Genomic DNA, 13,885 nt, shown 5'->3' with positions numbered 1-13,885 from the left:
CACAGAGGTTTTATTTCAATTAGCCTATATCAACTTTCTGTTTCTGTAAAAGACATTAAAAAAGTGAATTAAATATGAATGAAAACTACCGCCAGGAAGCGATACATCAACACTGGAGGAAAGAGATATTCTCAAAAAGGACCTGGTTCAGACTTCTGCTTAAACCATTTCACATAATGCATGTTTTAATAGTCTTATGTCATTGGTGAAAGAATACATCAGTATTTTTGTCTAAAAATATCAAATATTTATTTATTAAAATATATCAGACCGCTCCGACTCAGACCAAGAGTTTCTTTCTTCTGTTGAACATAAAAGAAGATGAGAACGTTGGTAACCAAACAGTTGACAGTGGCCATTGACTTCCATAGGAAAAAAGTAAAAATCCTTTCAACTGGTTGCATTTTTCAAAATATCTTCTTTTGTGTTCAACAAAAGAAAGAAACAACTTGAATATCTTATGGAATTTAATTATTTATATATAATAAAAATATTTTTTAATTAAACTTAATGTGGTTTAGATTTTTTTTATCGGAAACTTTTTTTTGCAGTGTAATCACTCTGTTGCAGCAAGTCTATTATCAAATAGACGAGTGACACTGATTTCCCAGTTTCTGTGTGGCTTGGAGCGGTTTCAAACATCTTAATTCACTCTTCTGATAACAATTTGCAGAACCCCGAGAACCTTCCAAGAACTTTCCAAATGAAGATGTACAGGCCGCGCATCAGATGAAATAGCACGCTACAGATAAGTCTTCATTTATTTGGCTCACGAACAACTGGACTTGTGTTTGAGGTTGAGGAAATGAAGGTGTCGGTTTCCCTCAGGATCGCGCTGTCACGAGCCTGTTCTCCCGCGCCGAGGAAAGGCGGGACAAATTACCGTGTGATTGATTCGAGCCCAACGCTCTGCGGTTCCTGTCCGCCCAAAGAGCGAGACCTGTGTGTGGTTCTTATTAGTACTAGATTGAGCTGTTCAGAGCCGTACAGTAAAACATGACCGAATCTCACTCCCTGGATTTCTCCAGCTCTCTAGAGACGGGATAACATGGACCGCCCGCCGCTGTTTTAGATTGATCTCGAGCTGAATTTAGTCATTGAACCAGAAACATTTCTTTATCGCAGCACGCACTACAATACATAATTATGCAGAACGTCAATGTATTTAGGTAATGAACATCTGGATGTAAAAAACCGGATGTCTGGAGCTTGATTTTGGTATCGGCTCTATTTATATCCCAAAACTAAACCCACTCACTTAGCCTACTTGTGTAGCGCATATTTAGCAGTGATAAGTTACTCAAAAAAATAGTTCATTACTAGCTAATTAGGCCTACATCTTCAACAGTGTAATTAGGTTATAATTACTTTCTCTATAAAATATTGGATTAGCCTATTAGGCTACTAATTAAATCCTAAGTATCAACCTCGACCAGTTAAACAATAAAGGGATAGACACGAAACTGCACTTTTGATTCTTTCAAATAAACAATAGCCTATACAATTTCATGAATTATTCTTGAACTGACCAGTGTGTAGGGTTACATTAAAACTTAACATTGAATTTTGTTGTTAAACCCACACAGTAAAAAAAATATTTTCATGATTTGCTAGCGCAATTAACTTTATTCTTTTGTAAAATCAACTTAGATAATTAACGTGGTTCAGATAACATTTTGAGTTTCTATTTATTAAACCAATCTCCTTCATTGCATTAACTCACATTTTAAACTTCAATTAACTCAAATTTTCATTTAAATCTTCAATTAACTCAAATTTTTACAGCAACCAGGTAACCTACTTATTTCTAAATTAAAACCAACAATATTTTTTTACTATTCAGAATTGTCTATACAATATTTAATGCAATTACTGCAGAAGCGGTAATTAAATAAGAGAAATATTAAGAGTAATCCCTCAAGGGAAAAGTAATTAAACGTCAGCAATTAGATTATTTATTAATTAATTACTCCCAACACTGATTATTATTAGTATTGCTGATTTATCCATATTATACAATCCCTGATTACTTCTGAAAGCACATTTTAAACCCGTCCACATAAACCGTTCCCTCTGTTCTCAGTATGAAAGCTTAGTCAGATGAGGAATCAATCTGTGTCATATGTTTCCAGTTTTACAAGTGACACTTTTAATGTATTTGTAGACCGACCTTGTTGCGGAGGACTCATATCAAACTTTCACTACAGAAATCATACACTCAGGTGTTATAAATGAGTCCAGGGGTCCAGCCTTTCCTCAAGGTCAAACATCTTGAAGAAATGACTAGTGATTTTTACAATAAATACCAGCTGTATTGATTTCAGAACTCTATTGTTCACTGACTGACAATCTCTGATTGACACAGGCCAACAGTGGAGTTAAACTGAACCACATTTTTGTAGGTGTAGTTGTAGATTCTCAGATACGTTTTTTTTTTTTATTATCGAAAAAGGTGATTTATAAATGTACAAATTTCAGTTCTCAGTCCTTTAGTAATTCAAATCATCATTGATAATCTTAGTAAATAAATGCATTTGATATGTCACGGTCCAGCAAATGTCTTTTCCAGAAATCCGTGTTTTAGGGTGCAGACGTCTGGCTCTACTGACCCTGAGGCAACATTCACACTGGGGCCTTTTTAACAGGACATTTTTACAATAAAAAGTTGCATTTAGTAACAGTGGAAAACAAAAGAAACATACATCTGTCCAGTGCTTATTAGAAAGACCTGATGAAAAACACATGTTTGACTGTTTTCTTATGGTTCCTAGAGTTTACAGAAGAAAATTCATATAAGGAAATATGATGATGAATTTATGTATGTATACACACACACACACACACACACACACACACACACACACACACACACACACACACACACACACACACACACACACACACACATATATATATATATATATAAAACACTATATAAATATATATTTTAAAATTGTGCATATATATATATATATATATATATATATATATATAGATAGATATATAAAATAACATTTTACAAGTTATAAAAGTAATATGATATAACATTTTCTTTTCAAAGGTTTCATTTAAATGAGCTTGTAAACAGCATATAACTCGGACAAGTGAATAATTGTGGAAGTGTGTTCTGTAATACAATGCTCTCTAGAAATTCCTTCATTGTACTGTTGTGTTTTTATTCATATCGATCAATACAAAATACAAAAATAAATCATTACATTACAAATTCCTTATATTTTTAAAGTGGCTCAAAAACAGCAATTGGGCATTTGAGTCAAAACATGATCAGAAACAATGTGTGTTAGATAAATGTGTTAATGTCATGGAGACCATAATCACAGTCATATCTTAATTTTGTGGCTAAAAACAATTCACGATACATATGGAATACATAAAGTAATATTAATTTAGTCTACAAAAATCGCTTGCATTTATGCGGTTCAGTTTTGGTCCCTGTTCAACCCATTTACTGACAGCCATTTAGTGCTGGAGAATATTTACATGTTGGTTGTTCTTTTTGGATCCAAGTCACAACCAGTATGACACACATTTAGGCCACTCGACAGTGCAGATCTGTATGCAAATGCTGTTAATTAAGGCCTGAGTCACGGAATGTCGCTCGATACACATGAGCAGAAGTTTTAAGCTGCCATGGCGTGATTGCATTAACAACACCTGCTTTATACAAATATAATATCTGCTTTAAACTGCATATTTCTTGAATTTCAGTGTATGGCATTTGCTACACACAGGTAGCAGAGAGGAAGAGGAAGGCAGGAAACTATGACTCTGTTTCCTGTAGTATAGCAGCCCTGTGCCAAACGTGTCTCTGTTCCAAAGCCTTGCTATCTCTTACTTACATAGTGCACTGCTAAGTGCACAACACATACTGCCTACTATCTTCTAAGGGTAGGTTTACACAACGATGTACTAAAAATCGAAACGTTTTTCCTTTGCATTGAGACGACAACATTGTCAAAACGATCTCCGTTCACATGGATCCATGAAAACGACTAGAAACGCTGTATTATTCATGCCAGGCCAGTAGATGGCGATGCCATTTTGTAAAGAAAACTAGACGCCCATAAACTGAAAATGTTTTCACAAATTCGCATTTTTGTTGTTTACACGGAGACGATAACTGTATCGTTTTCAAAAACGTGCACTTTGAAACCCGTTTTCAAAAGATTGCGTTTTCAGGCCCTCAAAACGGCATTGTCGTGTAGATGAACGACCAAAAGGCATAAAATGTTTGACGTTTTTAGTTGAAATTGGTGTCGTGTAAACTGTTATGGAACTTTGTAAGTGATTGATTTGAAACACTCCACAAAAATGTTCAGCTCACAATTGATTTCAAACAGTTTGGCGTTAGCATGTTGCTAAGCTAATTGCGCAATTTTTAAGAATAAAAACGCATAGAAATACAGGGAACAATAGTCCATTTTTAACTTTTTATTTAGGATTGAATTAAATTTGAGTATATTTATGAATTGCTTTGCTTTTCACGCTCGCCTTCTTGAATTTTGAATTGAGCTTGTCGCAATGCATTCTGGGATTGCTTCATTTGTGAAATACCACTGATACTGACGTAAATTTAATAAAAGGCAGTTTATTTAGTCGTTTTTTGCATTGGGTGTCTAGGTAGGTGGCTCATTAGGTTTTGGAACAGAGCTAGCTTTAGCATGCTAGATCATTCATGTGTGCTGATGAGCTTTTAAACACCTAGACTACAGCTAAAGTAAGCTTGAACAGGGGCAGTTTTAACTTTCTGCATCTTTTTCACTTGCTTGCGTCCCTTATTAATCCCAAACTATCCTAAAGGTTAAACATCCCTATGACACAAATCCACAAAATCTCATTTTTACTGCCCTTTAAGTTGCGGAAAACCTGTAAATATTTCTCTTGCCTTCACATTCACACGTTTAAGGTCGCGTTCAATCGCTTCATTCACTCGTGCACCAGTAAATAGTCACAGCCAGCAGTAGCAGTGCGTCAGGATGAAGGTGTTTGGTTGTGTTTTGGTGAGCTGCAGGCTGGTTTAGGTGAAGTGCTGTTTGTGCAAGCAGTCCAGAAAGAGGAAGAGTGATCTAAGAGAGCGAGGGAAGAGGACGTGTGCCTCTTTAGAGGTCAGAGATGCACCATGGTCCTCCCCGCACATCCTCGCGTGTTTACTTTGAACGCTTCTTTGACTTCTTTATTCTGAAAGAGAAAGAAAAGTCATATTATTAGACATGAACAACCACTTGTTTTGTTTTACATATACAGTACTACTTTCAAGACTAATACTGTAGATGTCAATGCTGAAACATTTAATACATTTCTGAGGATGAAACTTGTAATTGTAGTCTTTGAACATTTCTATGAACTATTCTGTTAATGCATGCAACATGTTTTTTTTTTTTAATCAATCTAGAACATAGTTTTATCAAAAAGTCTTTTGCATAGGTCACTTGGAACAAAAAGATTACTAAGTTTTAGATTTATTGTAATAAATTCAAAGGCAGACAGTAGAGCAGTGCTATTTTAGTATTATTTATAAACTAATATAGCACTTATTCATATTTTTGAATAGGTTTTTATTTGTAAATTTGCAGTTTTACTTTAAGTTTTACTAATTTTGCTATGTGCTTTTGTCATCATTATTAGTTTGGCTTCTTTTTGCTCCAGACTGACCCATAATAATCAACACATCTATAGTGTTTTTTTCCTGCCCTTTTTATGTTTTACTGGTATCAGTCAGTTTGGCTCAGTGGCACAATAGGAGGCCGATTATAGTGGTGTAAAACCTCTGCTCTGCCTGTTACCTCAACATTAATCTACAATTAGTGTGATCAATGAACAGGGGTTAAATGCTTAATGCTCTGTGGTGGAGCCTAATTACCTACTTAGGTAAACGTGTAATTTATATAATCTTAAATTACCCAATAACATTCCACATATGCCATTTAATTGTCAGGAACAACAACTTGTAAATTGCAGCTAAGATTTGTTTTAAAACACTTAATGCTACAGCACCTTTACATTTGCTTTTGATGAAAAGTAAATTGCGTAAATTAACACATTCTGTAAATCCTTCTCACTGCAAATTTAATACAGTTGATTACATACAGATTACATCAGAACATAATACATTTCATTATTTCTTTTTAATAAATCGGTTTGATTCCATGATAGGTTTTCTTATGTAAAGCATTGTTTTACTTTTTTTTAACGTTTTATAATTAGAGGTGTAAAATTACCTCAAAGGTCATCGCTATTTCCAGTTTTGACAATTAGAACGAATCTCCCAAGTTGCATGTACATGAAAATGGCTGTTTTTGAAAAAATTGCATATAGCCTGGTTTCCATTACAGATTTGCGCAAAACTTTTGCGGTATTTCCTAAATGTCGATAAAAAAAATTTGCACAATGACACCGTTTCCATTAACCGATGTTATGTGACTAAAACGTTTTTTTTTTTCTCACGCGATAAATCATTCCAGAAATCATGGTAGCTGTTGATAGGTCTATGTATATCGCAGCCACCGCACTAGCCATTATTTTTAATCGAATGAGACGTAAGCGTGTTATCCAAGCATTAATGGCAAGAAAAAAGAAAATAATACTTGGGAGCGGAACATATGAGATGTTTCTGTAGGTTATAGTTCGCGATTTCACAGAGGAACTGTGTGAGGTGTCCAGGTGTCTCACCAGGTGATCTCTAAATGTGGAAAAACGGTTTGCAGTTTTGCGAAATATTCCTTTTTCGAATTGGCCGAAAAACCACCTCATGCAAGCGTAAAAACTTTTGTGCAATATATGGGAGTTTTTGCGAAATTGATGTGTTTCCATTGGGCGTATTTTCAAATTCGCATTTTCGATTTGCGCAATTTGAAGGGTAATGGAAACGCAGCTAGTGTTATGTGTAATGTTATGTCTACACTTTACATACTTTTTTGTAAGTAAAGTGTATACACGTAACTTTTTGTTACATTTATTACTGAGATCAGTAAGGGTACGTTTACACAACAACGATGTACTAAAAACAGAAAAGCTTCCTTTGCATTTTTCGTTGTCAAAACGATCCCGGTTCAAGCGGATCCGCGAAAAACAACTAAAGACGCTGTATTATTCATGCCAGGCCAGTAGATGGCGATGTCACTTTGTAAATTAATGCTACGAGCCTATTGACTGAACACGTAATACACATGCCATCACTGTTTTCACAGATTCATGTTTTTGTAGTTTACACGGAGACGATAACGGTATCGTTTTCAAAAATGTGCACTTTGAAACCCGTTTTCAAAAGTTGGCATTTTCAGGCTCTCAAAACACTGTTGTTGTGTAAATGACCGACCAAAACACATAAAGAGTTTTCAGTGTATTGTTGAAAACCGTGTCGTGGCACCTTAGAATAAACATTTTGTAGTTTAAGTTTTAACCATGATTTCTTTTCCAGTAGATTTGTTTACATTTTAATTCAAAGTTTTTAAGTCTATAAGGAAACAGACTGTATCTTATCCCATGATTCCCAGTGAACTGTTTTTTTTCTAGAGTAGAAAGAGTTTCTTCTTACTTGTTAATGGCATTCTTTAGATACTGCTGAAGCCATTTGGTCTTGGGGTTGATGCAGACCTCTCTGTTGTTCTTCAGCTTGGCACTGGTAATGAGAGGGAGAAAAGAAGGGATTTGTTTCGGACGAGAGCAAAAGAGAGATTGTACCTTTCTCCCTCTGCGGCTCTACAGTGTGTTTCATCAGATCGTATCAGCTGTCCGTCATGGACTACATTTCAGCTCCTCTATTCTACTGTACTGGCAGGAGTCACTGCACTCCATCAGATAACTGGATTGAATTAGAGGCGGTCCGGTCCGTGAGGATAATGTTGTGCTGTCTGGAAGTTCGGAATTTTTGATGATTCTGAAGATTTTGACTGAGATTCCCAGAACTGTGCATGTGCATATAGTTTGTCTAAAGTAACATCAATTATTTGATTTCCTCTGAAATTGTCAATACACTGATACATTCATACACATTAATATCTTAATAATTATCGTTCTTGAAGTAAACAGACTGTGATGGTATGTTTCCAGTTATTAACATCGTAAATCTAGCAACGTTTTTTACATTTTCATTTAATGAATCTACATTTATAACACTGTAAATTCTGTTTTATTACCTTGACATAAGTTTTTTCCTCTTTTGAAAAGTCATAGAAACGGTATTGTAGATCTATCTATCTATCTATCTATCTATCTATCTATCTATCTATCTATCTATCTATCTATCTATCTATCTATCTATCTATGTTACATCCTTGCAATAACTAGGCCTACAGCAATATTTACCTTGATATTTGCAAAAAAATAACTTTTGCTGGGAGAATTTGTTGGTTAACGACAAATAGAAAAAGTAAAGTGTCTGAAATTACTCGAGCAGAAATCTTTTTGATTGATATCTGACCTCCAAATTTGCTTCGGCACAGCCAGGAAAATCCCCTCAAAAGCTTCGTTCACCCACACATGGAGAAAACAACACAAATGACACCCAGACTTCGCACCTCAGTGGCAAAAGGTTGTGTTTGAGAGTTAGCGGCTCACGTTGCCATTCAAATGGCTCCTATTCGTATTGCTTACACCTCACACACACACGGATCTCTCAATCTGTCTAGACAAATGGAGCCTGTCGGCTCAGATAAAAGATCCGCTTAACCCCAATTCTACACACGAATCCTCCCAATCAACCTCCCGATCAGTAAGCTAACTAAAAGTGTAATGCTACCCCCTGTTTGTTTTCCGGCGGGATGTCTTCCATTGAGTTTATCTTGAGAGAGTTTGCTTTTATTTGTTTGTTTGTTTGTGATTAGGGCTCTGAGTTAATCTAGCTAGTCTAAACGATCTTTTGCGCGAGCTTGTCGGTGGTCTGGGACCGAGCCAGCAGGTAGTAATTACCTCACAGCTAGCTAATGCTAACAACAAAATGAGTGATGTGCGTTTCTAGGGGGGAAAGGGTAGGTGGCTGTCTTTCATCTAGGCCAATGCATCTGAAAGGATTTCTAAACAAGATGTGTGGAAGGTGGCAGATTAAAGGTGATTTCCTCCGGCCAAAGTTTGTTCCCCAAATGACCCTTGGCTACATGCTAACCTCCGTAACCCCTGTAACCTTGATCCCCTGTAGCGCTTTGGCTTTTCTGCTGCTGACGGGGTACAAATGATTCGGTTTAATACATTCCAGACCACTGAAGTAATACCAAATGCTGGTAAAATGAAAAGGACAAGGTCACCCGTAACACAAAGCTAATCATTTTGACCCTTAACAATTATTGTGTCATGAAAACCTGAACGCTCATGATGGACAAAATCACTCTCTCAAATTTTCTCATTCAGTCCTTTTTTGTTACTCTGTTACTGAATAACTGGACACACATTGCTTCTTTCCCACATGGTTTGCGGAAATTTGCAACTTTAAGAGCTATTTCTGGCGCTCTGAAAAGGACTATCGTTGGTGTACTTTAATGTAGTTGTGGAAAGCATGAAAAATGTGGTAGAGTTTTGCTGTTGTGAGATAGACGGCCGTGGGATGTGGACTCACATGACTTGGAACGGGCAGCTGGGCGTGTGGAGGAACTTAATCTCACGGATGCTCCTCTGCGGGACGGTGTTGAGAGTGGACCGGCACCAACATCTCTCCACCAGACTGATGGGTTTCGCTGTGACGGGATCAGAACAGAAAATGTGGAGTCAGTGGAGGAGAAATATGAAAAATGCCTCTTATATCAAAGAGATCTAAAGTTACAGTTTGTATTGAAGTGATAAATTAATGTACTTTAATTAATTCAAAAGTTTGGGGTTGGTATGCTGTTTTTGAAAGAAATTGATACTTTTATTTAGCAATGATGCATTAAATTGATCAAAAGTGACAGTAAAGACATTCATAATGTTACATAATATTTCTGTTTTAAATAAATGCTGTTCTTTTGAATTTTCAATTCATTAAGGAAACTTGAGACAGTTTCCTCAACAGTTTCAACATTGATAATAATCAAATGTTTCTTGAACATTAAATATTAGACTGATTTCTGAAGGATCATGTGACACTGAAGACTGGAGTATTGATGCTGAAAATTCAGCTTTGCATCACAGGAATAAATTGCATTTTAAAATATATTCAAATAGAAAACCGATATTTTAAATGATAATTATAATTTGACAATTTTACTGTTTTTACTGTATTTCTTGATCATCAAATGCAGCAGAAGAGACTTCTTTCAATAACATGTAAAAAATCCCAAATGTTTCAATGGTAGTGTATAAGATCTTCAAAATACAGATATTATATTAGAAACACATTTTAAAATACTTATTATTTATAAGTATATTATACTCATATACTTATAAATACTCATATTATTTTCATTAATTCATGGAAATATAGTTTAAAACAAATCTTGTTTTCAATTTTAAAATTTAATTTACTGATTTGTTTCCTATGTAAAAAAATTATAATAAAAAATTACCCAATAGTTTTTTTTTGTTTTACATTGCAACAGATTATCACAAAGTTTTTGTAGATGCATACAATAACAAGTACTATAATTTTTTAAAACAACTTTTTTTTTTTCAGTTGCTGATCTGAACCTTTAAAATTACTTGACAAAACCTTTGTATTCAGAACTTACAAAGGCACAATGAAATCACATATTAGAAACTTAATTCCCAACTAAAGCAGTCCATAGTTCTTGTTAATGCAATATCATCCTACAGTACAACACAAATCACTGAACTCTCGAAAGCATCTTCTGAAAGTGTCCGATCACCTGCGTCCATTAACAAACCCTGATCATTAAAAAGAGATTAGTCTGCATTCTAGTGGCCCTCATCCATTCACACAGGGGCCGGCCTGGCTTTTCACTCGCCACGTTTTTCATCAGGAGCCTTTCTGAGGGTCCTCAACATTAAATACGGCACAATCCCATAATCACACTATGCCACTCCAGGTTTAGACCTGAATTTGTGCATTAAATGAATCTGTTGAAGAACATTCTCTGAATGGTTTCACATCTCCCTGGTTTCTCTTTGCACTTTGCCGAAACAGACCCGGTTATGGGGCAAGTCAAACTCTGAATTCCCACAGATATTCCCGACACTCTCTGTTCCCTTTATCATGTTAAACACCGGCCCATTAAGCCTTGACTAAACACTGCGCCAAGTGAACAGCGCAGGAACTTTTTGCTTACTATTCCCTAATTAGACAGTAATTAATAGAGCTTGCGGATAAGTAAACAGTGTTAGTTGTTTTGTTTTTTTTGCACAGCAGAAACAACAAAGCCAGACTTCAGCTGGTTAAACATCTCACCGAAACCTTCTGGCCTTTCAGATCAGGCCCGCTAACATGTAAAGACATGTACAGCTATAGTGAAGGCATATATGCTAATTTATGCAGGGCATTTACCAGCTGCAAGGTGATATTAATGGGACCTCTTAATGACCGTTAACTCCTTAATGATCATTAACTGAAAACAGTCACTGTTCTGGAAAACTTAATACAGCAGTTCTGCAATTTATGACTCAAGTAATAAAACATTTCAGCAGAACATACACTGTAAAAACTTTTACGAAGTTGTAAATAAAACAAAGATTATTGGAGTATGTTTTGCAAGAAAATACTATTTCAGGGTTTCTACTTAAATATTTCCTGTTTTATTAAATGTTACTTGCCGTTTCCTTGTTATTATTGTGAATTTTACAAGCAATTTCTCAAACTATTGAAAATTGTTTGAAAATTCAGAGTTTTTGTTTTGTTTTTTTGTTTTGTTTAGTTTTTGTCTAGTTTAGTTTAGCTTTGTTTTTGTTTACTTTTTAGCTTTGCTTTGTTTTTGTTTAGTATATATTTTGTTTTGAGTGATGAATTTAAAATGAATTAATATTATTATTAATATTAAATATTATTATATTTCAAAATAACAAAATACATTTTTAGTCACTTTGAACATATTTATTTTGTTACATTACAATATATTATTTTATTACATTTATAATGAATACACTAATTTCATTTATTATAAATGTGTTACTCAAAATAAAACAAGTTTTTTTTTTTTTTTTTTTTTTTTTAGCATAAGATGCCCAGGATGATACACCAGTCTTGCTACACTTAAAAAAATTATATGATCAATAAGTTATGACAACATATTTTTTACATTGCTTAAACTCATCAAAATAAGTTAAGCAATTTTCAACTTTTTAATGTTAAACAAGATTCAACTCAAGTCAGTAAAATGTAAATTAAGCTGAAATTAATTAAACATTCAAGTTGATTGTACTTAAAAATGTTAGGCAGCAAATTTATTTTACAATGTATTGTTATTTATAATTAACTGAATTGCAACACAACACGTCAAAGCATCATCTGAAAACTTAAATGCTGTAAATCTGTACATGTTAGTCGTAACCCACTTACCGTCAGTCTCTGGGCTCCATATGGCGAGCGTCAGCAGGGCCACCAGCGCTAGAACTTTGCTATCCATGCCAAGTGTGTGTGTGTATGTGTGTGTGTGTGGCTTTTGTCCGTCACAGCTAGCTTCCAGAGCTCAGTGTGGCGTCTCAGAGCTCTGCGAAGTGTTAAGACTGAGGACCAGAGGGAAACACCCCCCCTTTCTCAGGAGGAGGGGATGAAGGAGGAGGAGGGAGGGGGGCTGGACCCTGTCCTCCGACTGCCACCTTCTCCAGCGAAAGTCCGAAAATGTTCTGGCAAAGATTCAACAGTGACAGTCTGACTCAGACTCTCTCTCTTGTTTCTGTCTTCCTCTGCATCTTTTTTCTCTTCTCAGAGGAGCGGAGAAAGCAGAGTCCCTGCTGTTATCTCAGTATTGTTGTTTCTCAATGCTTCGATTTGTTATTGTTTGTTTCATGTCATGTTTTTCTGGTAGTCGACTTTCACTTAACTGGCGCTGCTGTATTTCCTGGCTCTCAAGTTTACCAGCAGATTCCCTCCATTTTAATATTCTACATGATTCGGGTGTATCTGAAGTATATACAGGCAAAAGTTTGAATACACACTTTTTGTGATCTTTAAGACCTTATGAAGACCTAAAATCTTATGCTTAAATGCTGGAAATTAGTTCTGTAGACAATTATAATTAAAGAAATGTGAAGGAAAAGCTGCCAAACAAGGTTACAATAATATATATATTTTTTTGGTCACATGATAAAAGCCATGGGAAATTGTACTTTACCATTACATTAAAACATTTTATTTTGCAGCATTTTTTTTTTTTCTCTTAAACTATCAAGGAAAAGTATTTTAGATTCAGAATATTTAATATTTAGAATATTTAGAAATAATATTTGTAATAGTGAGCTTTGCCTCCAAATGCTGTAAATACTATCACTGTTAGTTGATGCCACTGGCACAACTTACCCCAAAGTCGCTGGCACATCTTACCCCAAATCATTAATAATTTGTGACTAAGCTGCCAAATATTTATCGGCAGTTAACCAACATAGAATATTTTACAGAAATTATATAATATAAAAATTATAACTTTTTTATTTAATGTTTATTTCATTTTATTATATATCTGAAGCCATACGATACCTTTGCGTAATTAACAGACCAAAACTGTTATAATTTGCTCTGCCAAATTAATTTGCATTTGTTTTCATTCAAATATGGGGCGTTAAGACGTGTCATGCCATTTTTCACGATCACTATCACTAGCGCGACGCGTCCTGACGCAGCACATTTGAATGCATTGATCGATTGAACAACATAGTTCTTGCCCAGTTGAACAGGCCTTTGCAACAATGCGCAAATAAAAAAAAAACGAGCACAGACCAAAGCAAGGGCATGTGAGTGTCCGTCTCCATAAAACAGTGGCTGGTGAAGTACCTTTCAAACAGAGTCAGT

The 13,885-nt window shown here is 35.2% G+C and overlaps 1 protein-coding gene across 1 annotated transcript; it reads right to left on the bottom strand.

Annotated features, from left to right (window-relative positions):
• Positions 1–3,155: 3,155 nt before the first annotated feature.
• Positions 3,156–12,725, bottom strand: cxcl12b (chemokine (C-X-C motif) ligand 12b (stromal cell-derived factor 1)). Its single transcript, XM_079891160.1, has 4 exons — positions 12,437–12,725; positions 9,569–9,686; positions 7,556–7,639; positions 3,156–5,199 (listed from the first exon to the last, which is right to left on the bottom strand). The coding sequence occupies exons 1-4, from the start codon at positions 12,501–12,503 to the stop codon at positions 5,169–5,171; spliced, it is 300 nt and encodes a 99-aa protein (XP_079747286.1). The 5' UTR covers positions 12,504–12,725; the 3' UTR covers positions 3,156–5,168.
• Positions 12,726–13,885: the final 1,160 nt, after the last annotated feature.

This window comes from Squalius cephalus (genome assembly GCF_949319135.1).
Source record: "Squalius cephalus genome assembly, chromosome: 13".
NCBI classification, from domain to species: Eukaryota; Metazoa; Chordata; class Actinopteri; order Cypriniformes; family Leuciscidae; genus Squalius; species Squalius cephalus.
Note: the sequence above shows the minus strand (reverse complement) of the source record. Positions and strands in the feature narration are given on the sequence as shown.

Bases quoted from the DNA above. Each gene is read 5' to 3' on its own strand.
- cxcl12b (XM_079891160.1), bottom strand. From the start codon at position 12,503: ATGGATAGCAAAGTTCTAGCGCTGGTGGCCCTGCTGACGCTCGCCATA. The intron at 9,687-12,436 runs GTAAGTGGGTTA...ATCCCGTCACAG, and splicing joins ATGGAGCCCAGAGACTGACG to CGAAACCCATCAGTCTGGTG. The intron at 5,200-7,555 runs GTAAGAAGAAAC...TTTCTCTTTCAG, and splicing joins CTAAAGAATGCCATTAACAA to AATAAAGAAGTCAAAGAAGC.